Source organism: Azolla caroliniana, unplaced genomic scaffold, assembly GCF_043228905.1.
Source record: "Azolla caroliniana isolate FFs.n. ecotype wild unplaced genomic scaffold, voAzoCaro1.0.p SCAF_245, whole genome shotgun sequence".
In the NCBI taxonomy this organism is placed as follows: domain Eukaryota; kingdom Viridiplantae; phylum Streptophyta; class Polypodiopsida; order Salviniales; family Salviniaceae; genus Azolla; species Azolla caroliniana.
In genome coordinates, this window is record NW_028230680.1 from 5,176 (window position 1) to 28,638 (window position 23,463).

Sequence of the window (23,463 nt, forward strand, 5' to 3'; positions counted from 1 at the left end):
CCTTCTCCGTGCTTTCCTTGGCTTCTTCAGCCGGTTCACCGAAGTCGAATTCTTCATTCGACTCCGCATCATGGCCATTACGATCATGATGACCTCCGCATAGCATGCACTTCTCTTCCTGAGTGTACACTTCTTCTTCATAGCCGCTCACTCCGACCTGTTCGGATGTGCCGACTTCCTTCGTCGACTCGGCTTCATTTTTCTTCTTGTCTCCACCTCTACCGGTTCTTCTCTTACCTACGGGTTCAACCGTTTTTTTGCCTTTGCCCGTTTCGGTAGTGTCTTTGCCCTTGCATCTCCCCCTCAAGTGCGGCACGTCGAGATGCTGAACACCAAGCATTTCGGTAAAGTGTTGCAACTTGTCCGACGCGAGCGGCTTGGTGAAGATGTCGGCAACTTACCGATCCGTGTGAACATACCGTAGTTCAACTTCACCGCTCAGGACCCGCTCACGCACGAAGTGATAATGCACTTCTATGTGCTTTGTGCGAGCATGGAACACAGGGTTCTTGGCGAGCTGCATGCTGCTGAGGTTATCGCAGTAGATCGGGATCGGGTTCGGTACCTTGATCTGCAGGTCTTGCAGTAGTCGCCGAAGCCAAATGGCTTCGCAAGTGGCAACGATCACGCCCCGGTATTCAGCCTCAGTGCTGGATAGAACCATTGTTGGCTGCTTTTTGCTGCTCCACGCAACAGCCGCGCTCCCAAGAGAAAACATAAAGCCGGAAGTTGAGTGACGATCCGTTGCATCGCCAGCCTAGTCGGCATCCGTGTAGCCAACAAGCTCTTTGGTTATACCTTGTCGGTATAAGAGCCCCCGGTCCTTAGTGCCGCTTACATACCTAAATATTCATTGCGTGCATAGAAGGTGCTCCACGGTTGGCTTCTGCATGTATTGGCTTACCACTCCGACCGGATAGCTAATGTCGGGTAGGGTGATGGTCAAGTAGATCAGGCTTCCGACTATTTCTCGAAACCTTTTCTCATCGCAGGATGGTCCGGAGTTGGGACAGATCTTCTGATTCCAGTCCAGGGGTGTGGAGACAGGTCGGCATTCTGTCATGCCAAACTTGTACAGTATATTCAACACATAATGGCGTTGAGAAAGCAATATGCCGTCGGGGGTGCGGATCACCTTGATCCCCAAAAAATAATGAAGGTCCCCCAAGTCCTTCATATCGAATGCGTCTAACAACTGGGACTTGACGCGGTTGATTTCCGAAAGACCTGGGCCGGTGATGACTAAATCATCAACATAGAGTAAGATACATACCGGACCGTTTGAGCCTTGACGGATGAACAAGGAAGAGTCCGACTTAGAGGCAACAAACCCCATCTTTCGCAACCGGTGCGTGATCTTAGCATTCCAAGCACGGGGGGCTTGCTTCAAGTCGTACAACGACTTCCTCAGCCGACATACCGCCGACTTGTTCACCTCCGACTGAAATCTGAGGGGCTGAGTCATAAAGACTTCTTCTTCAAGATCTCCTTGAAGGAAGGCATTCTTCACATCCATCTGATGAAGATGCCACCCCCTTGCCGCAACAACCGCCAGTACCACACGAACCGTCGTCATCTTTGCTACAGGAGTGAAGGTCTCGTCGTAGTCGATTCCGTGGGTCTGCGCATATCCCTTTGCCACTAACCGGGCCTTGTACCGGTTAACTGTACCATTGGCATTGTAGTTTATCTTGTACACCCACTTGCATCCGATCGGTTTACAGTGACGGGGAGGGTCAACCAGGTCCCAAGTTCCGTTGGCATCCAGTGCCCGCATTTCTTCCTCCATAGCGGCACACCAATTTGCATCCTTTGTCGCTTCTACGTAGCTGTCCGGCTCACGCACTTCTGCGACCTTGGTCATGTATGCATAATGATGCGCCATGTACTCGTTATACTCGTACCGTTTAACGGGATCCTTCTGGTGGGTGGACCGGCGTAACTCACCGTTACCCGGTATGAGACCCTTCTTGGCTGGTTTGGTCTTCGTTCCCGAAGATCTGCCTATGTCCTTGCCGAAGTCAGATACGCACCGATCCGACTCATCATTACCGATCCCTTTCTCTTTGCGTGTGAACCGTCTCCTCGGTTCCTTGCGCGGGGAGAGCACGACAGAGTCTCCACTACTCGCCGTCTCATCATCCGACTGGTTGGACTGATCTAGTCTCTCATTTGGTCCGCTTAACCGGAACGATTCCGAACTCTCATCTTGAGTCCCGTCTTCATCTTTCTCTACTTGGGCCGGTTCGGGCTCACTAGCCCCATCCTCCGACATTGGGTCGGGATCAAAAGTCAGAGTCGATAAGGAATACCACGATGTCAATTCATCAAACTCGACATCTCGGCTGACTTGGACCTGCTTCATCCGAGGGTTATAACACTTATACCCCTTTTGCTCTTGAGCATAGCCGACTAGGATGCATTTTTCCCATTTTGCATCTAGCTTTCTCCGCTTCTCATCCGGCACATGTACATAGGCTATGTGGCCAAATATCTGGAGGTGTCTCAAATTCGGCTTGCGCCCGAAATACAGCTCGTGAGCTAACACCTTGTCCCCGATCCGGTTTTGGATGTAAACGACCATTTGGACCGCCTCCGCCCAATAGAACTTGGGCATACTCTTTTCCTCCAGCATTGCCCTAACCACGTCAATCAACGATCGATTCTTCCTTTCAGCCACACCGTTCTGTTGCGGTGTGTATCTGCAGCTGAATTCTCGCCGAAATCCTTTTTGTTGTAGATAGCTGTTGAATTGGCCGGAAAAGTACTCTTTTCCGCCATCCGACCGTAGGCATTTGATCTTCCTCTCTGATTCCCGTTCCACCATCTTCTGGAGGCTCTAGAAACACTCGAAGACTTCGCTCTTCCGCTCAATGAGGTAGATCCACGTATGCCGCGTGTAGTCGTCGATGAAGGAGACGAAATATCGACTCCCGCCAATGCTAACATTTTGTGCCGGTCCCCACACATCCGAATGGATAAGATCAAGCTTGTTACGGCTTCGATTTCTTTCGGTGGGGAATGGAAGCCGATGTTGCTTCCCGAGTTGGCAGGCTTCACAAATCTGGGCTCTCCGGCCGCTAAACTTCGGCAAACCGAAAACGACTTGTTCCGTTTGCAGGTCTTGAAGCCTTCGGTAGTTGACATGGCCGATCCGCTTGTGCCACAGTTTGATATCCGACTCGACCTTCTGTCCTTTGGCGAACAATGCGGTGCCGACATCATTGCTATTGAGGATAAACATCCTCCCATCTCTGCGCCCTTGTGCAATAACTTCGCCCTCATCCTCAATGAAGCACCCGAGGTGCGTAAACCGCACCTGCATCCCCTGGTCGACGATCTATCTGACCGACACCAGGTTCTTCGTGATCGTCGAAACATGTAATACATTCATCAGCTTCCCCCTCTGTCTGACGTGGCTCAAAGGGACTTCTCCGACGTGCACGATCGGGTGGGGAGTGTCGTCTCCGGTTTCGACAACTCCCGGTTGATACCGGCTTCTCCAAAAAGGAGAACCACTCCCCGTGGCTCGTCATGTGGTTCGATGCGCCGGAGTCAACGTACCACACTTCCTCCGATTTGGAAGTGGTCTTCTTCATTGAGTTTGCCTTATGCTTCATCATCAAGGCTGGCCCCTTACCGTTCTTGGATCCTCCTGATCCGTTTGCGTAGTGCGAGCTTTGTCGGCCTTCCTTACCAGTCTTGCCGGATCCGGATTTGTCTGAATCGGCACGCTTTCTCCAGCACTCGCTTTCCCTGTGGCCCTTTTTGCCACAGTACCAGCATTTCGTAGCGGATTTGTCTTGCCGGCCTCCGGCACCACCTTGACTCCCTCTGCTTGTGGAAGTCCCAGAACTGTTGTTGGCACGTTCATTGTGCCTTCGTTCTTGCTCTTGTCGGCCGCCTCCTTTGCGTTGTCGTGAAGAATTTCGGCCAGAGGCGGAAACCGGGAAGCATTGGCTACATTGGCGGGGGCAGCATGTGTGTTCACCCCATGTACATTTAGTGTGAATAACAAGGGGCCTTTATGGCGCCGAAGAGTAGTCAAGTCGGGACAGACGATCCCATGTAAGTTAGGATTTATCCCACATTGTAACGCATCCCTCTCCTTGTTCTATAAAAGGAAGGGAGCGCCCTTTGTGAAAGGGGTTGCCCATTTTGCATTAGAGGGTATACCGTTAGATTTAGGGTTAGTTACATTTCTTCTTCTTCTCCCCCCTTCGTGTTCGCTTAGGGTTTGCTTCAGCTCCTCTCCTGCGCAAGACCCCGCTCGGCGCAACGAGCTCGTGAGCTCCCCGACGGCGGCTTGGCGGCTGACGACTATTGTAACCTACCTTGGTCTGGCTCGAAGCCGAGAATGTATTCTTCCTTTTATATATATACATTTGCGTCTGTCTTTGTATATTCGCGTCTCTGTTGGTGTCGGGTGCTTCCCCTTTCTTGCGTTTCCTGTACATAAGGGCGTGAGTCGGGTCGGCATGTGTCTGTGTGTGCGTGTGTGCGCGTGAGTCGGTGTTAAGAGCGTGCTCCCTCCCTCCCTCTCTCACCCTTCGGTCGCTTCCGACGTTCTTCTGTGATCCCCGGAAACGGTGAAGCACGACTTCCTACGCTCCGTCACTCCCTAGGTCAAGACCCCCGTGGTCCCGCCTTTCTCCACGCACGCGCTGTCGAGATATTAAGCAAGTGCGTGTGGAATCGAGGCGGGACCGCGGGGGTCTCGAACCAAAGAGCAAGCGAGGGAGGAGAAAGAGAGAGAACCGGCTACGCAGGTCCGGGGATACACAGGGACTCGGCCCTTCAGCACGGAGAACGCGAGCAGAGACCGACACAGACAGATGTGAATAACTTAATATGTATATTAAGTAAATGGCTAATCACGACTACAACCCTCGACGGGGCACAGGTTGGTTACAACCGAACAGGCCGGCGAACAGATGCCGATGCCTGTTCACTTCGACGCACAAAGGGGCTGCCGGAAGCACTCGGGCGTTCCTCGAAACAGCGCGGGCCTCCTCGGAACCCTGCACAGAAAGCTATGGAGCTCAGAGAGAGAAGCGTCCAGAAACGGTCCGACAGCACTTCGTCCTCTCCGCGCGAGATGCCTGCAACAGCTCTTTCCTCCTCTTTTATAGCCCGACGAGCAGGCCGTCATGTCAGCTTTATTCCCTGTCCCTTTTGGACAGGGATCCGCTCCGTTTTTCACGCATCCGCGTAGTTACGCCGCCGACTCGTACAGTTCGCGCGCGCGACCGAAAAGACTGTTCGCGCGGTCTTTGTCTCCACTTGAGTTAGGGCCCGTTCCTGCCGATTATCCTCCCAGTTAATTTCTATGTACAACTTGGAGCGTGCGCGCGTGAAGAACCGGTTCCCACGCCTTGGTGCGCCGATTCCGCCTATGGACGGTTTTCTTCACGACATCCGCCCCCACCTAACCGCGCATCCTCCGGTATGCGCCAAGAGAGTTGGAACGGAGAAAACCGGCCCGTCTTCATTCCTCGCCCGTCGGTTCTCCCTCGTTTTCGGATCGTTCGTCACTGCTGACCAGGAGAGCCGGGTCTGGCCCGTCGTCGTGTCGCTTCTTGAACGCTTTGATCCGCTTCCCTGCAACCGGTATCGCCATTCTCGTGCCGTCGAGTTCCGCCAGGTGATATGTCCCGTTGTCATTGGCGCTCCGTACCACGTAAGGCCCGAACCACCTTCGTGCGAACTTCCGTGTAGCTCGGTGCTGGTTGTCGAGGCTGCTGTCGTAGACGAGCACCCAGTCACCTTCTTCGATTTTCTTCGGCCGGAGCCGGTGCGTTCGGTCGAACCTGGCTTTGTTCCTTTTCCTCGCCACCCGGAGCTTCTCCGCAGCCAGTTCCACGTCCTCCGGTCTCCGCTCGAGCTGTCGTATGCGCGCGGCCAACAATTCCTCCCGGCTCATCTCGTCCCTCCAGTCGACCGTTGCCCACGAGGAGATCGTCCGTTCCATCGGCATGATCGGCTTCTGGCCGAACATGAGCTCCGTCGGCATATACCCGGTTACCGAACTGTGCGTGGTCCGGTCTGCCCACAAGGCATAAGGTAACAGCCGCGGCCAGTTATCGACTTGGCCTCCGCATGCCCGAACCAACGCCTTGACGATCGGTCCGTGTCCGCGCTCCACCTTCCCATTCGCCTCCGGATTGTACGCAGTGGTGAGCGAGAGCTTGACTCCCAGCCGGTCGAACAACTCCGCGGCTTCTTCGGCGTCCAACTCCCCTCGGTCAGCCACGATCTTCCCGACGCACCCGTACCGGCATATCACGTCCTCGATTAGGAACCGGCATACGGCCGCGGTTGTTTTGTTCGAAAGGGCCCGTCCTTCCACCTGGTTCGTCAGATCCTCCCGCGCTAGGACCAGGTACCGCATCTGTCCTACCCCCATTGGCATCGTCACCAGATCTACCATCCATTTGAAGTGGATGGTCGGAGGGTACGTGGGGTGAAGCTCGTCCCGATGTCGGACTATGGAGTGCATCTGACAGCTCTCGCAAGTTGTCACGAACCGATGCACGTCCTGGTACTGCCCCGGCCACCAATACTTCCCCTTCAGTTTCTCGAACGTAGCCCATGTTCCACGGTGTCCAGCCCAAGGGCTGTCGTGGTACGCCGCCAGTAGCTCCTCCTGTTCTTCCTTCATCGCCACCACCCGGAGCGGGACGCCGTTCCTCTTCTTCGGGTGCTTCCACAAATGCCCATCTCGGAGAAAGAATCGATATGCTTTCTTCCGGATCCGGTTGGCCTCGTCCTTCGTCCATGACGCATCGGGCGTCATTGTCTTCAAAAACCCGCCGATCTGCAGCCACTCCCCGTCGTACTTGCTCGCGTCGAACTCGTTAAGCGCCGGAGTGCTCATCCCGTCGGTCGTTATGTATGCCGCCTCGAAGAAATCCACGCCGAATTCTTCGTCTTCCGAAACCATGCCGCCCTCGTCGTCGAACCTCGCCCTCGAAAGCATGTCGGCCATGGCGTTGTCTTTCCCGGAAATGTGTCGTATTTCCGGGTCCAGGGACTTGATGTACGCTATCCACCTGAGCATCGCCAGGTCCGGAGTCGCGCATCCGGAAACCATACCGAGAATCGGCAGGCAATCCGTCTCGATGATCACTTCTGTCCCTATCAGGTAGTCCTTGTCGGCCTTCACCGCCGAAACGATACCCCAGAGTTCGCGTTTAACCTGGGCGTATCCTCGCTGTCGTTCGCTGAGGACCTTCGCGCCGAACCGGATCGGAAACCGATTGCCGTCCTCGTCTTCTTGGTTGACGACCCACCCGATTCCGGTCGGACTGGTATCCACCGTTATGAATACCGGGGTACCCATCCCGTATACCGCCTTCCGGAGTGCCGGTGCCGCTGCAAGGGCCTTTTTCAACTTCCGGACCGATTCCGCGTGCTCGTCTAGCCATTCGAACCGTCGCCCCTTTTTCAGCAACCCGTACAGTGGCTCCGCGACGTGTGCGTAATGCGGGATCCATATGTGGTAGAACGCGCATGCCCCCAGGAATCTCCGTACTTCCGTGACCGAGCTGCAGTCGGGCTTCATCGCGGAGATGGCTTCTACCTTTGCCGGAGACGGTTTCCGGCCATATGGTCCGCACAGGTGTCCGACCACCATGATTTCTGACTGCCCGAAGGCCGACTTCTCCCCGGAGAAGGTGAGTCTCGCATCCTCTAGCCTTTGCAGCACCTTCTCGCAGTCGTCGATGTGCGTCGCCACGAATCGCCGGCATCCGTCCGGCCCGATCGTCTCGTCCTTTTCTTCCACCGGGCATCCCTTGATCGGGATGTCGTCCAGAAACGGCATGGTGATGTCCGGGATACAGTCCCTCAGAACCTTGTTCATCGCATTCACCATGTGGGCCACCGAGTTGGTCCCTCCTTGCGGCAGTGTACACATCCGAACTAGGCCGAGGGGAGTTCGCATCGTCGTAATGTCTCTGCTCTCCACGGCTAGCTGGAACTGGTCGTACCCTGAGTATAGATCCCCGACCGAGTAAATTGACCTTCCGGCGAAGGCCTCCGCGAACTCGTCTATGGTCGGTCCGATCCCTGCGTTCCGAATGGACACTCGATTGACCGGCTGCAGGTCTTGGATGAAGCGCAACGAACCGTTTTTCTTCGGTACGGTAAACCATCGATTCGAATATGGGGCGCTCGACGGCTCGAGAACTCCCATATCAACTTTCTGCCTCAGCAGCTCCATCAACTTCGGGATGTGAGCTCTCGGAACCGGGATTGGCTTGAGATTCCATGGTACATGCGGTACCGTGAATATCACCATCGGCTCCACGATCGTCGGGTCAACGCACCCGATTTCCTCCGGCGAGAATGCGAAGGCTTTCCCGTGCCTTCCGAGCATTCTCCGAAACCGGTCTTCCTCCGCCGGCAGTAGGAACCCGCCCCCACCGATTTTGAGCTCGCGGAGCGTCTCGTCGGTGAAGGTGTGTCCTATGCCGGCCGGATCCCGTAGACTAGGGTCCGATGCAACCCCTTTGATTCTCGACGCGCTGTCCTCCGGTAAGGGTGCCGCGACCGGCCTTACCTTCCGGTCCACAGTCTTGTACTTCGTGCTTACGTGGGCCGTCCGAACTGACTCGAGCCCTCGACCGAAATCCGCGATGACTTCGTACATCTCCTCGGAACTCACCGGTATCGTCCGGTCTTCGTTAAGGCCTTCTTCGACTACCTTTCCCAGCATTCCCAAGGTGTCGTCGAATGAGACCGCCTCCACGGCTCCGTTGATTTCCTCGTCAGGGCCGAGAACTCCGCACGCTCGAAGTCTCCTCTCCGCCTTTGTCTTCTCTCGGCCGCCGATGCCGACTATCGTACACGCTCCGCTGTCGGAGAACAAAAATTCCCTACCTATGGTACAAGGTTTCTTCGGTTTTATCGTACAGGTGTGGGGTTTTCCCGGGGTGTCCGGACTGTCGCGGCCCCACGCCTTGGCAGTCCTCTCTAAAAATCCTCTCGGTTTTCGGAACCGAGGGAATCGCGGTTACGTTCGTGGTTCGGCCTTACCGTCAGAAACTGGACCGAATGGCGCCCGTCTTGGCTTTTGACCCTCGCGTAGGCCGAACCATTGTCCAACACTTTGGTCTCCATTCGCGCCGCCGTGATGTACGGCTCTCCCAGAATGACCGGATGCGAAGACGTCTCCTGCACGAAGAAGTGCTGGTCAATCTCGACGTCGCCAATCTTGACTCGCACATTCGGACAGGCCCCGTGCAGTTCCTCGGTGGCGCGCGTTGCCGCCCTTATTTTCCACCCGTGCTTGGTGTTGATCGGCCATTTGCCCTTCTTATAGAAGTCCATGGACATCAAATTGACCTCCGATCCGTGGTCCACCAAAGCTATCACCGGTTCCCGGACATCGCCGATCTGCACCGGGGTCTCCGTGGTCGCCCGGGCCCAGTGTGGTCTCGAATAGTGGCTTTCTGCCCACTCGTCTCCCAGCGCCATGTCGTCTAGGTGCGTCGTCCGCACTTCCACCGGTCTTTCCGGTTCTGTCTCCGTCGACAGCCTCTTCCGTTTCACCAAGTCCACGATGGAGTCGTGGAACTCCTTCTTGGCGATTCCCAGCACCTCTCGTAACGACAGCTCCACCTTGCTGTCGAGGATCCGTTCCTCCAGGACCTTTCGTAAGTCTGTGGTTCTTTCTATCTCCGTCCCCAGACGGTACCCGCCCTTCTGGGGTTTATCTTGCGTACCGGCCCCGCCGGCTTCGTCCCGTCGTGGCCCGGACCGGGTCTCGTATCGTTGTGAGGGCCCGGTCATCCCGGGTTTCCCCACCCGCTTCTCTTCTACCAGAGCCTCGTAGTTCCGGCAAGCGGCTTCCACGAAGCCCGTCTTTTCCTCGACCGGGTCGCTCCACCCGGTCATCTCCCGTACCCGTTTCTCCGCACTGTCCGATTCCTCCCCTTTTAGCCTTGCACCGGCAAGGCCTTCCAGCACCGTCGGCCAGAATCCGGCTTTGCTTCCTCTTCGGGCCTCGTTGCCCCCGACTCGAATACCGGCCGACGCCGAGTAGTGGACGGTTTCCGCATGTCGGGCTGCCGCCTCTTCCATTAACCTTTTCATACCACCCTTTCCGTCGTTTCGGCTCAGGGCCCTTCGGGTGTCGCTGGCATGCACCCGTCCTTCCCACAGGTACACCACCCTGTCCCTCAGCGCCTCCGCGAAGTCGCCGCAGTCCTTCCGAATGTGGCCGACTTCATCGCACCACATGCACCTGTTTCCTGCCGCCGGCCGTCGGTCACGAGCCGGTTCGCCTCCTTCCCTTCGGGCCTGCGCGATTTGGAGGTCCTTTATTGCCTTCGTCAATTCCTCCAACGCCGCTCCTCCGGTTGAGCCTCTGACTACGCCGGTCGAAGCCGAACCGGTTTCCAACCACTCCCGGGTCTCTTCCTTGCGCACCTGTGGCGCCGGTTCGAGCTTCCTTGCTGCGACCGAGCCCGACCCGGTTGCCCCGTTATCCGCCCATTCTCGCCGTTTGTCGAAACGGCCACAGACCTTCCTGACAGCCGCCCAGTCGGTAGTGAGCCCGTCTTCGGTTTCCAGCAAGAGGCCCACTTGCTCCCGATCCCGCTCGTCGACCGACTTGACAAACAGCAAGACCCGGCTCGTGTCCAGGATGGTTCGGTCGAGCGCCGAAAGGCGCGCAAAGTTTTCCTCGAACTCCCGGAGGAGCGCCGACGCGTTTCTTCCCTTCCCCGGGGACTCCACCCATTCCATGAACCTTCGCTTCGAAAGCCGGAGCGCGTCGTCCAGCCCGTATTTCTCTAGGAGCCGACCTTCGAACTCCTCCCAGGTACGGCTCTCCGTCCGCACCTCGAGCACCTCCGCATGGATGCTCGGCATCGCCACTCGGGGAAATCCGGCAAGACGCCTTTCTTCCGGAATGTCCCGCATCAGCATCTCTGCACCGTAGGACGCCAAATACTTCGTGGCATCCTTCCCGTCGAACCGGCCGATCGTGCCGACGACCGCCTCAATAGCTCTGTCGAGGGCACCGGTGCTCTCGCGCGCGTTTACAATCCGATCCACGGCCGAAGCCATGGCCTCTGCAAGATCCGACCCCTTCATCTTCTGCTCTTCTGCCGCCTCTTTCACGTCGGGTTCACCAAAGATGTCGAGATATTAAGCAAGTGCGTGTGGAATCGAGGCGGGACCGCGGGGGTCTCGAACCAAAGAGCAAGCGAGGGAGGAGAAAGAGAGAGAACCGGCTACGCAGGTCCGGGGATACACAGGGACTCGGCCCTTCAGCACGGAGAACGCGAGCAGAGACCGACACAGACAGATGTGAATAACTTAATATGTATATTAAGTAAATGGCTAATCACGACTACAACCCTCGACGGGGCACAGGTTGGTTACAACCGAACAGGCCGGCGAACAGATGCCGATGCCTGTTCACTTCGACGCACAAAGGGGCTGCCGGAAGCACTCGGGCGTTCCTCGAAACAGCGCGGGCCTCCTCGGAACCCTGCACAGAAAGCTATGGAGCTCAGAGAGAGAAGCGTCCAGAAACGGTCCGACAGCACTTCGTCCTCTCCGCGCGAGATGCCTGCAACAGCTCTTTCCTCCTCTTTTATAGCCCGACGAGCAGGCCGTCATGTCAGCTTTATTCCCTGTCCCTTTTGGACAGGGATCCGCTCCGTTTTTCACGCATCCGCGTAGTTACGCCGCCGACTCGTACAGTTCGCGCGCGCGACCGAAAAGACTGTTCGCGCGGTCTTTGTCTCCACTTGAGTTAGGGCCCGTTCCTGCCGATTATCCTCCCAGTTAATTTCTATGTACAACTTGGAGCGTGCGCGCGTGAAGAACCGGTTCCCACGCCTTGGTGCGCCGATTCCGCCTATGGACGGTTTTCTTCACGACATCGCGTAATGACGCAACATCTTTGGTGAAACCGACGTGAAAGGCGGCAAGGGAGGATGGAGTTGGAAGACGACGACCTTGCGGAGATGGTGGCCGAAGTGGTGTTGGAGTCGGCACGAGTGGTGATGAGGCGAGAAGCAGCGCAACAAGCGATTGAGCGAGTGGTCGAAAGAGTCGGTCGTTTCAACGGGGACAAAGTCCCATCTTACTTGGAAGCCTACAATGCGGAAATGGAGGAGCGTGGCGTAGACGAGGCGTTGAGGCTGGAGTTCTTTTGTCGGGTCGTAGCTGTTCGGATGCATGCGGAAGTAAAGGAGCTCCGTGGGGCTCATAGTTCGTGGGAGGCCTTCGAAGAGGGGCTCCTGAAGGTATACGGAGGACGGCGGAAGAGCCGAGGACGACATGACTTCGACCAGTGGGTAGCATCGGCAAAGACCCACCGGGGCGCGACGAAGGCGTTCCGAGAGTTCGAGCGACGGCTTGCTCGGCTCCCGGAGCGGGAACAAGGTTTGGTGGGGACGGACAAGGTCCTATTGTTCGTCAGGTCGATCGACCAAGTGGAACGGGAGGCCATCGGGATTGAGCTCGAAGATGATGACGGAGCGAATGGGCTTACGGAGGACTGGTCGAAGGTCGGAAGGGTGTGCCTACGGCTAGACAATGAGCGAGCCGAGAAGGCTAAGAGGAAGGCGCGCGACGGCATGCCATCACAGCGGGAAGAGGCCGAACGGCAAAGAGAGCCGGCAAGGGTCGGCGTTGGGGCCAGGATTGCGGAGGCGTACTCAGCTCTCAAGGCGATGCTCAAGGAAGAGGAAAGATCAAGGCCGCAAGCCGAGACTGAGGAGACAGACTTGCCCCACGCGACGACGGAAGATCGGTACCACGGTACCACGGGAGAGGGCGTGAAACAAAACGCCCTCTCGACTTGCGGAGATAGAACAACCAAGGACGAGGCCGAGATATAGATTGCGGAACCGGATAATTGGGACCAACGGTTTTGGGCGTGTCAGCCCGAAACCCCGGGAATCAGAGAAACAAGCCTAGGCGGGGCTTGCGCGATCGGTAAGAAGACGACCGCCGACCACGAAGAGTCGGTGGCTACGGACAAGGGCGTGAAACGGACGGGGGATTCTTTGTGTCTTCTCGCACTTGCTCCCGAGACGATGGCAGTCGGGCCTAAGTGCCCACGTGAGTCCCAAGCGGAGGAAGGCGGCGGCGAAAGACCAAGAATCACCGGCGAGACGATACGGGGAAGGAGCGGACGAAAGCCCACAGAGCCGATTCCGGAGAACTCGGCATTCGGGCCCGTATGCCCATGTAAGACCGAGGTGATGGATGGTAGTACCGAGGAGTCCTGGCACGATGCCAGTGAAGATGGATGGGAGATGGCCAGCGAAAGGGGCGATGAGGAGACCAAGGAACGACCTGACCGGGGACCGAACCACACGACGCTCCGGTACGGGTGGAGCGTGATCCGGTCGTGGATTGTTCGATCGGGGCCAGAATCGGCATGAAGGTGCCGATACGGGAGAGGGTGCGGGACGAGCCGCCCTCTTTTACATGTGGAGAAAGACCGACCAGGCGAAGGTCGGGAATTGGAAAGGAAGGTGATCAAAGGTTCAAAGCCATTTTCATATCACATTCTAGACTTGACCGAAACCATTTAAGGATATTGTAAGAACATTGGGTTTCAATCCCCGAAATAATGTCAAATGAGAAATAATCACCTATGTCCTACATTAAAACAACAATTTGCTAGCTTCAAACAAGATTTTTTAAATGGATAGGACATTATTGAAATATTCTTTTGTTCCATTAGTAAGATATTTGGGTGGATAAACAATAAACTATTGACTAGTGAATGTAGCAATATTGTTTGTAAGCAAATTGATGTATATGTTATAGAAGCAAAGATTGTTTATGTCAATATTGTACCTTAAGTTGGGGATGGAATCACCTGCATCTATGGTCTCACTAAAGAAATGGCCAACAATTGGCAACATCTAAGCATTGTACAATAGGACAGACGACTCAAGTATACATGATCAAATCATACATTCTTTTTATTGGTTGCTTCGTCTCTGATTGGTCTATGATATTTCATTATTTGAATTGTTGTGCTAAGCTAAATAGATGTGGTGACAATGTTGTTCCCATTTAACTCACACGCGAAAGAAATAACATGTTTTTGAATATGAAGGTGTATGATCATTGTTTATTGCTATTGCTAGAAAGTATGACTGCTTTTTTGTTTCATAATGAATGCAATATCATACCAACTACCACTTAATATCAAGCCTTAAACAACATGTAAAAAGTGTCACCACTATCCCATCTTGGTTGCAAGTTTGGGTTTTAAATTAACTGATTTCATCCCATTTCTCTTCCATGCATAACCTTTTTTGCACAATGAAGAGAGCTCATAACATAGTCGAATCACCACGTAATCTCACAATTTTTGGTAAACAATTATAAGCAAGTAGGGGGGTTGTGTCCCATGGGAAAAATAGTAATCTATACTAGCACTTGAAATATTTCCAACATTCATTCAAGTTTAAGGACTCGACAACTAGTTTAGGCATTTTAGTGGAGGATACTTTTATTTTCCCCAAACAAAAGTTTATAATTGATTTCATACCTCTCTAACTCCGATCATAACATTACTGATGCTACCTTCTCCATGCAATCTAGTTGTACGCATGACGAGAAATGTTGTCTCTGCATCCCAATATAGTATCTTCAAAAACCACATGCGTCTTCTCGATATCCTTAACCCTAGCATCCCACGGTATTGTCCCCCTCACTGACCGACTTGTAGTAGCTCATGACGAAGGCTTAGGTGTCCTTGACAGATTGTTAGATAGCTCAAGACTACTATGCGAGCTCTCGAAATCTAGATTGAAACATGACATGATATTGTCCCCTCCACTTGTCTGAGTCATATATATGTATAGGTCACGAGACATCTATGACTGGGACATTGGTACATGGGTGGACACTGGACATACACACATACACACTTCTCATGTTCTAGGCAAACTTCAAAGCAATCCAATGAAAATTACAATCCCAAGATGGAATTAATGCTATCTATCTACTACACCACGAAAGAGAGAGAGAGAGAGAGAGAGAGAGTTTTGGATGCGTGTCCGGCCAGGGGACGGATTCACACCGTCCGGACAAACGTACGTGGCTTAGTTAAATGATTCTCTCTCTTTCTCTCTCTATCTCTCTCTCACACACACAGTGTACACACACACACACACACACACACACACACTCTCTCTCTCTCTCTCTCTCTCTCTCTCCATTAATTCAGCTCAAGCCTCAGATCATTCTGAAGCCGGAAGAAGCAAGGAGAAGAAAGAAATGGCTACGCAATGGCTGAGGGGTACTGTGAAATCTGTTCCTTCTGGAGATTCTCTTCTCATCATGGGAAGCGTTCAAAGTGGAGCTCCTCCTGAGAAAACGATTACTCTTTCTTCTCTCATTTCTCCCAGATTGGTAAATTCCCCTCTCAATTATAATTTTTTTCCCATTCTCATCTCGTTCAAGATATTCTCTGTTTGTCTTTGTAAGTAGTTTTGGATTCAATACTTTCTTTTTTATATTGACCATTGGACTATATTATAGCTCTAGATCAAACACTCTAGCTAATGTTTAGCTTTAGATTGAAACTTTTAGCTATCTTTTTAGGTTTAGATTGAATAATTTAGCTGTGAACTTTAGCCTCGAGTTTTGGAGTTTGAAATCTAGTTTGTTCTCGAATGTAATTGAGATTAAAAATATAATGAAGCCTGCCTTAAGAAAAAACTTCTTTGATTCTGTTTCTCAAACGGCTCATTTGCTAATGATATGCATACTATATCTATGCGATAAGGTGACAAAGCATCCAATCTTATCTGCAGTTAAGAATGTGCTATCACGTGATATGATCCATGATCAAGAAATTAAAAGTATCCAATCTGATCTACAGTGAAAGTTGAAAACATCCAATCAGAAAAATTCAGTAGATAAGAACTATCCAAGATTATCCACAATTAAGAAGATAGAAGCATCCACTCTGATTTACAATTAAGAATATTAAGAATTTAATCTGATCTTTTCCCACATTGTGGCAATACTTCTTTGTGATGTTATTTTCAGGCACGGCGTGGAGGCCAAGATGATCCATTTGCCTGGGAAAGCCGTGAGTTCCTTCGAAAGAAATGCATTGGCAAGGTATTGTCTTATGTTAAAGATGATTTAGGTTTTCTTTAAGGTAGTTTTCTCTTGGCATATCAGTTGTAGAATTGGTTCATGCTAATTCCCTTCGAAGATGTGTTTACGATCAGTTAAGGCTGATTTGATCATCTGAAGGATGGGTTCTGGATTTATTAAGATTATTTAAGGCTAATTTTCTCTTCAAAGATGTGTTAGGATTTGTTATGGCTCGCTTGAATGTCATAAGGATAGGTTTAAGACCAGCTGGATGTATTAAAGTTGGGTTTAGCACTGGTTTAAGACTTTCTTTCTTGTGTGAAAAATGGTTTACGTTTGATTTTTTAAGGCCAAATTTTGCATGGTAATGTGGGTTTAGGATTAGTTTAAGGTTGGCTAGCTCATGTTAAATATGAATTTAGAATTGATTTTAAGACTGGATTGCTCATGCCAATTATAGTTTGGGATTGTCTTACGTTTGGACAGCTTGCCTAAAAGATGGCTTTAGGATTGATTTCAAGGCTCAATTGCTTCTGCAAAAAAATTGGTTTGGGGTTGATTAGCTCGTGCTAAAGATGGGTTTCTGATTGGTTAAGCAGGATGAATCATGTTAAAAACGATTTATAGATGGTTTAGGCTTTGTTAAGGCTGGATCTCTCCCAGTAACAATGGGCTAAATTTTGGTTTAAGGATGGCTGTCTTGTTTGGAAGATTGAATTGCATCCAGGATGACTGGCTTATATTAAACATTGATCAAGTTAGTTTGAGGATATGTGGTGGTATATATGTGTATTTAGATCAGTTGAATGTTTACTCTCTGCGTGGAAGTTGGTTTTCAGGATTAATTTAAGTCTGCTGATTCTTGTTAAATATAGGTTTGTTATTGGTTTTGACTTTTAATTGGTGGATGCATCTATCGGTTGTATTCAAGATTGGTAAAGGCTAGGCTGGATGGTAAGTATCAAAGATCGCATAAAATTGGGTTTCTTGCTGTTTAATACTGCCAAGCTTGTGTAAAAGTCAGATGGATCTTGCTAATTAAACATTTAAATCTGGCTAGTTCATTTTAAAGGTTGCTTAAGGCTGCATGATCTGTAAAATATGGGTTTAGGATTACGTTGCAAGCAGACTTTTCCTCTTATGTGTACTGATTCGTATGCAGGATGTCATTTTCCGGGTGGACTACACAGTTGCAGCTATTAATAGAGATTTTGGATCGGTTTTCATGGGAGAAACTAACCTTGCACTGGAGGTGGTTAGTCAAGGATGGGCAAAGGTAGGATGATGGTTACTAATGATGAGTTCTTGAATCAATTGTGTTCTAATGGTTTTTGTTACCTCTTCAAAATGTAGGTTCGTCCCCAAATTGGACAAAATACTAGTGAGCTTAGTCCTTTCATTGCAGAGTTGGAGCAGCTGGAAGAGCAGGCAAAGCAAAAAGGACTTGGAATATGGAACAAAGCAAGTTTATCTCTGTTTGGAGTATTTAACTGTTGTTATAGTTTTAGCTTTCTATTTGAGAAATGGATGATAGTTTCTAATGTCTCGTCTCCCAAATAAGCTTCTGTTTTGAGTGTCAACTCGTTCTTCCCTTTCCATTTGCTCAAGGTTCTCATGGTATGCATGTGATGTGCCATAGTACGGTGTATTTATTGTATTTTAAGATTTATATCATACAATACTGTAAATATGATGAAGAAAAAACAATTACATATTTAAGCATAAAAAATCGCAAACCTTAATGATTCAATAGAATAGAGAACGGTAAAATCCCATAACTTGGAAAGTAGATGAAAATTTTAAATATCCAAAATCCTTTGAGAACGTCCCGGAATCTCCCATGTTGCTTTTTCTCTTTCACAATGACGACTTAGACAGTAGAAGAGATAGAAAAGTAGGAACTTTTAAGCTCAAATAAGAACAAAGTATAAGAATGAGAAGCTGAAGGACATTTGCTCCACGAAAATGGTTGCTGAAGGTTGTCGATTAGAAAATAAAATATGGGTTTTGTTAATTTTGCTTGCACATTAAAGCATCTTCTTGGCAATGACGAGATTGCTGATTTATTATGAATTGAAAAGTGCTTCTTTCTTTGCTGGGATTGCAGATTATAACCAGAAGATGATATCTTGCATGGTCCTTCTGAAAACAGAATTGGAATTCCTGCATTCAAAATTTTCTGCCTCAATAGAGATCAGTTTCATTCTCTCATTTTATTCCTGATAGTAGAGACCTGAACTTATTAATTGTTAAGGCCAGATTTAAGGGTTTTGACAAAACAAAATGCACCTGTGCTTCTCAGTTGCACCCCACATGGTAATAACCCTGCATTTGTTGTTTGTAAACTGTTCGTTTAGTAATATCTTTTTTCTACCTTGTGCAGTGTATGAGAAATTATTTTTTGTTAAGTAATCCTTCCTTTTGGCCCTTGAGCAATCATCCCAAATTGTTTTAAGAAAAGTAGAAAAATTAATTTTCTTTCTGCAGGATCCTACTACAGTGGAAGCATCGACAAGGACTCTTCCTCCATCTGCTCTTGGTGATGCATCGAATTTCGATGCATCGACTTTTCTAGAGGCAAATAGAGGAAAACCATTGCCTGCTATTGTGGAACAAGTGCGAGATGGAAGCACTGTGAGGGTATATTTACTTCCAGAGTTCCAATATGTTCAAGTGTTTATTGCTGGAATTCAGGTAAATGTTTTGTCTCTGATGCTCCGATATACACATTGTTTTTGTTATTTGACTTACTGGTTTAGGCATTCATTCTTGGGTCTGTACGTTTGTAGTCTCCATCCATGGGAAGGCGAAGTACTGCAAGTGAGAGCCAAACATCTACAGACAATGGGGAGGCAGAGCCTGTGGATGGCACTAGCTCAACGGCAGTTCTCACTACTGCCCAAAGATTAGCTGCATCAAATGGTGTGGAAATTCCACCAGACCCATACGCAAGGGAGGCAAAGCATTTCACCGAAGTTCGGACCTTGCATAGAGATGTAATGAACCTTTCATTAAGTTTGCATCTGTAGGGATAAATATGGATTATATTTGTATTTGCACCGTGTGTTCATTTTGGTAACTTGGTGATACAGGTGAGAATTGTTCTAGAAGGGGCAGACAAGTTCAGCAATTTAATAGGTTCTTTGCATTACCCGCATGGTGATTCACCTGTAGATTTGTCTCTGGAACTGCTAAAAAATGTGAGTGTTTCTTGATGTAGGAGAATTTGCTGTAATCTAGAATTCTATGTATCCTCTAATACATCACTTGTCATGTAAGGGGCTAGCAAAAGTTGTTGAGTGGAGTGCCAAACTTTTAGATGAAGAATCTAGGCGGTCTCTGAAGAACACAGAATTGATTGCAAAAAAAGAAAAGCTTCGGTTGTGGGCTAACTATGTACCTCCCCCATCAAACTCAACAGCTATTCATAATGAAAACTTTAAAGGCAAAGTAAGTGGAATAGCCTCAGTATAATATCAAAGGAACTTATGACAAGTCATTTCTCATGTGATGGTTCAAAACGGATTTGCTTTCCGTTGACAGGTCATTGAGGTTGTCAGTGGAGATTGTATTATAGTTGCTGATGACACCTTACTTATTGGAAGTCCATTGGCGGAACGCAGGGTCAATTTATCAAGTATACGAGCTCCCAAGATGGGGAGGAAGGGTGAAGACCCATCGCCTTATGCCAGAGAAGCAAAGGAGTTTCTACGGACTCGTCTAATAGGGCAGGAGGTTAGGGTCCATCATTTGGATGTCTTTCTTACTAAATAAATTCATGTAGCGGAAATAGAAATGACGCAAACTTAGGAAGCCACTTTGTTTGGAGCAGTATATGTTCGTGTCAGCTGCAAATTGATTAAGTGGAACTGAACTGCTTTTGTTTTCTTGGTTAGTGTACCCATGGAACAATGGCCTGTTGGAATGTTTTTGTTAGTGAGGCGTTTTCGTCATGAGTTTTAATCTTGCTAATGAGTCTATCTTTGTAAGGCTTGTTCATCATGACTTGCAACCTGGCTAATGAGTTCGTCTTAGTTTCTCTAGGTTTCTGTATTGATGGAGTATTCTCGCAAGGTAACAGCAGCAGATAGCCTGTTACCTGTTCCCAGTATGGCTACAGGGGATGCAAGGATAATGGATTTTGGTTCTGTGTTTCTGCCATCTACATCAAGGGCGGATGCTCAGGATATAGCTCCTGCCCTTCCTGTGGCAGGGCAACCTGATGGTATAAATGTTGCAGAAATGGCGGTTGCTAGAGGATATGCGACTGTTGTCAAGCATCGAGATTTTGAGGATAGATCTAACTTCTATGATGCACTGCTTGCTGCTGAGGCAAGAGCTAGGAAGGGAAAGAAAGGCTTGCATTCTGAGAAAGAGCCTCCTCCATATCACATCAATGACCTGTCTAGTCAGGTATGTCTCTGCTCATAATGTAGCTTCTTTACCTTAAAAATTGCTGCATGGTTGCTATCTTTGGTACTAGCCCTTGTCACCATGCAATGAAGTTCCATATTGGTGTAGTCTTCATTAGTGTAATGTCTTGAATGCTGTACCTTTTTTTCACGCCCTTGTCATTGTCTAATTAAAGCTCTATATCGTGGAGTCTTCATAGGTTGATGTATAAATGTTTCAAATGTTATCTCAATTTATGCGGAGCTTATACATAATTTGAAAGCTTGGTGAATCAATTTTGTTCTTGTTTCGAGCAGGTAGCTCAGAATCCCCTGTCAAACCAGAATGGACAGAAAGCACAGAGCGCAGCTCAAAAGGGACAAAATCTGGCGGCTAAGGCAAAGCAGTTTTTACCGTTCCTTCAGAGATCCAAAAGGCTCCCTGCCATTGTAGATTATGTACTAAGTGGCCATCGTTACAAGCTAGTCATACCAAAGGAGACTTGTGCCATTGCATTTTCTTTGTCTGGTGTTCGTTGTCCGGGTCGTGGAGAACCCTATGCAGATGACGCTTTAGCATTTATGCGCCGTAGAATACAACAACGAGATGTTGAGGTATTCAATGGGTATTAAATGAATTATCTCCCTAAATTGGAAGACTGGGATTAGAGGATCTGTGTGGTGTTTATACCCTTTCTTGTTATTAAGAATCAAATTTGTTCTGGACTGTTTTGATTTGTATGGACAGATTGAGATTGAGAATGTTGATAGGACTGGAACATTTTTAGGTACCTTGTGGGAATCCAAAATGAATGTGTCTGTCCTCCTACTAGAAGCAGGTTTAGCCAAGCTTCAGCCATTTTTTAGTTCCGAACGCATAACAGAAGGCCATCTTCTTGCGCAAGCTGAGGAAAGAGCCAAGAAATCATTGTTAAAGGTAACTCCATAGCATTCTGGCTGAGGAAATGCAACCAGAAATGCTAGGCATATCAAAATGGTAAAATCAAAATACTGGTTACCAAATGATGCATCAAAGAACCCTGAAAAATCCTAATTATCAACTTCGGCATGAGAATTCACTACTGTTTAATGTTCTCTACAGGTTTGGGAGGGATATGTGGAAGGTCAAGAAGCCGATGTTTCTCTATCGGATTCTGCAAAGCCAAAGCAGGAAGTTCTGCAGGTAATTTATAGGGTGCTTTTAGGGTTTTCAGTTTGGCTCATTGTGACAACTTCTTCATAAGACAAAGATATCCACTGGAAAAAAACTGATCCAATCTGCAATGTAGTAACTTCAACCTTTGTATTACGCAATCAGTTTGAGCAAACTAAAATCTATCTGTGCAGATTAGAGTAACTGAAGTTATGGGTGGAGGCAAGTTCTATGCACAGTTGGCCAATGATGCTCGTGTTTCTGGTCTCCAGTTACAGTTGGAAGGACTAAGAGTGAAGGACAAATCCCTCACACCAATCAATTTTGAACCCAAAAAGGGCGACATAGTCATGGCACAATTCAGTGTTGATGGATCCTGGAACCGTGTGCTGGTGAGGAAATTATACCCCTGAGAATATTTGTCCACATTTGACTATCTTCTGTAATAGATTTGCTTTGCTTTGTGGTGTGTAGATAGTCAATGCTCCACGGCAGTCTTCATCAGAAGCCAGCAAAGATGAATATGAAGTCTTTTATATTGATTATGGAAATCAGGAGAAGACTATATTTTCAAAGCTTAGGCCCCTAGATACATCAATTTCTTTGGCCACACCTGGTCTAGCATTACTATTTAGCCTTGCATATGTTAGGATACCTGAGCTGGAGGATGATTATGGTCAGGAAGCAGCTGAGTACCTTAGTAGCCTGATTGGAGAAAGGGTTTTTATGGCTAAAGTGATTGAAAAAGACACATCGGGTGGGAAAGTGAAAGGCCAAGGGACCGGTACCAAGCTGAGTGTCATTCTTTACGAGGCTGAGCCAACTGAATCCATAAATATTTTGATGCTTGAGGTGTGTTGATTTTAGTTGGGTTTCATGCTCATGCTTTTGCTTAGTCGTTTATCCTTTATGAGATTGATGACTGTCTGAAACTGTTCAGCAGTGCTTGGCATGCTCTCTGAGCAGTCATTACTATATTTGTTAAATTGGTAACATTTGGTAACTTAGCATAAGTCAATTACTGTGGTTAAACTGATCAAATGTCAACTTATCATAAAATTATAGTCCAAAGTCAATTTATGACCGTTTGGAATGACAATTGGCAATTGGTTAAAATTCCCTAATGAAATGACTATGGTTTTCCTTTTAACTTTTTCTTGTGATGATACTCTGTTTTAATGATGTGTCATTGTCATTCCAGGCTGGGCTCTCTAGAGTAGAGAAGAAGAACAGGTGGGATCCCAAAGAAAAACAGGCAGAGCTTGAAAAGTTTGTAGAATTCCAAGAAGTGGCTAAAAAGCAACGGTTGAACATTTGGCACTATGGTGATATTGGGTCTGATGAAGAGGACAATGCTAGTTCTCGGGGAAGCCGTCGCTGATCTATACATGGCATTTAAATTGTTGTTGACTTAGAAGTGTTCAGCAGAAGTCATGAGAGGGTTTGCTTGCCTTTATGATAATGATGTACACCTATACAAAGTTCATTTCCGGGTGTAGAGAAGTTTTGCTTATGTAGCAAATAAGTGTAGTTTCTCTCTCGTAATTATACTTTGAATTTATCACATCATGATTGATCTCCAAAAGAGGCATTTGCTTATCAAATCATTACTTTGTCTTTCTGTACAGTTTGGATCCCCTCATTATTCCATTTTTTATACGGTGTTGTAATGTCCTTAGTCGACTTGAATGAATTGAAACATTGAGCAATGTTTGGCTTCACTTAGGACAACTTTTGCCTAAGTACCACTTCAAAGCAAAAAAGTTACATGAACATGCTTCCGATTGCTACTTCACAGGCATCGATAAAACCCATGGAACT

At 48.9% G+C, this 23,463-nt stretch overlaps 1 protein-coding gene across 2 annotated transcripts; it reads left to right on the plus strand.

The window, feature by feature from the left end:
- Positions 1–15,192: 15,192 nt before the first annotated feature.
- LOC147848731 (ribonuclease TUDOR 1-like) lies at positions 15,193–23,227 on the plus strand. 2 transcript variants are annotated; one of them, XM_087338184.1, is made up of 16 exons: positions 15,193–15,402; positions 16,045–16,119; positions 17,261–17,374; positions 17,452–17,559; positions 18,586–18,792; positions 18,888–19,094; positions 19,191–19,298; positions 19,378–19,548; positions 19,642–19,833; positions 20,143–20,511; positions 20,808–21,104; positions 21,238–21,426; positions 21,592–21,672; positions 21,837–22,034; positions 22,117–22,494; positions 22,844–23,227. In XM_087338184.1, exons 1-16 carry the CDS (start codon positions 15,268–15,270, stop codon positions 23,021–23,023), a joined length of 3,009 nt encoding a protein of 1,002 aa, XP_087194310.1. In that variant the 5' UTR covers positions 15,193–15,267; the 3' UTR covers positions 23,024–23,227. The 2 variants fall into 2 exon arrangements, with proteins under 2 accessions (XP_087194310.1, XP_087194309.1); XM_087338183.1 differs by lacking the exons at positions 15,193–15,402; positions 16,045–16,119; positions 17,261–17,374; positions 17,452–17,559 and adding an exon at positions 18,247–18,414.
- The last annotated feature ends 236 nt before the right edge of the window (positions 23,228–23,463 follow it).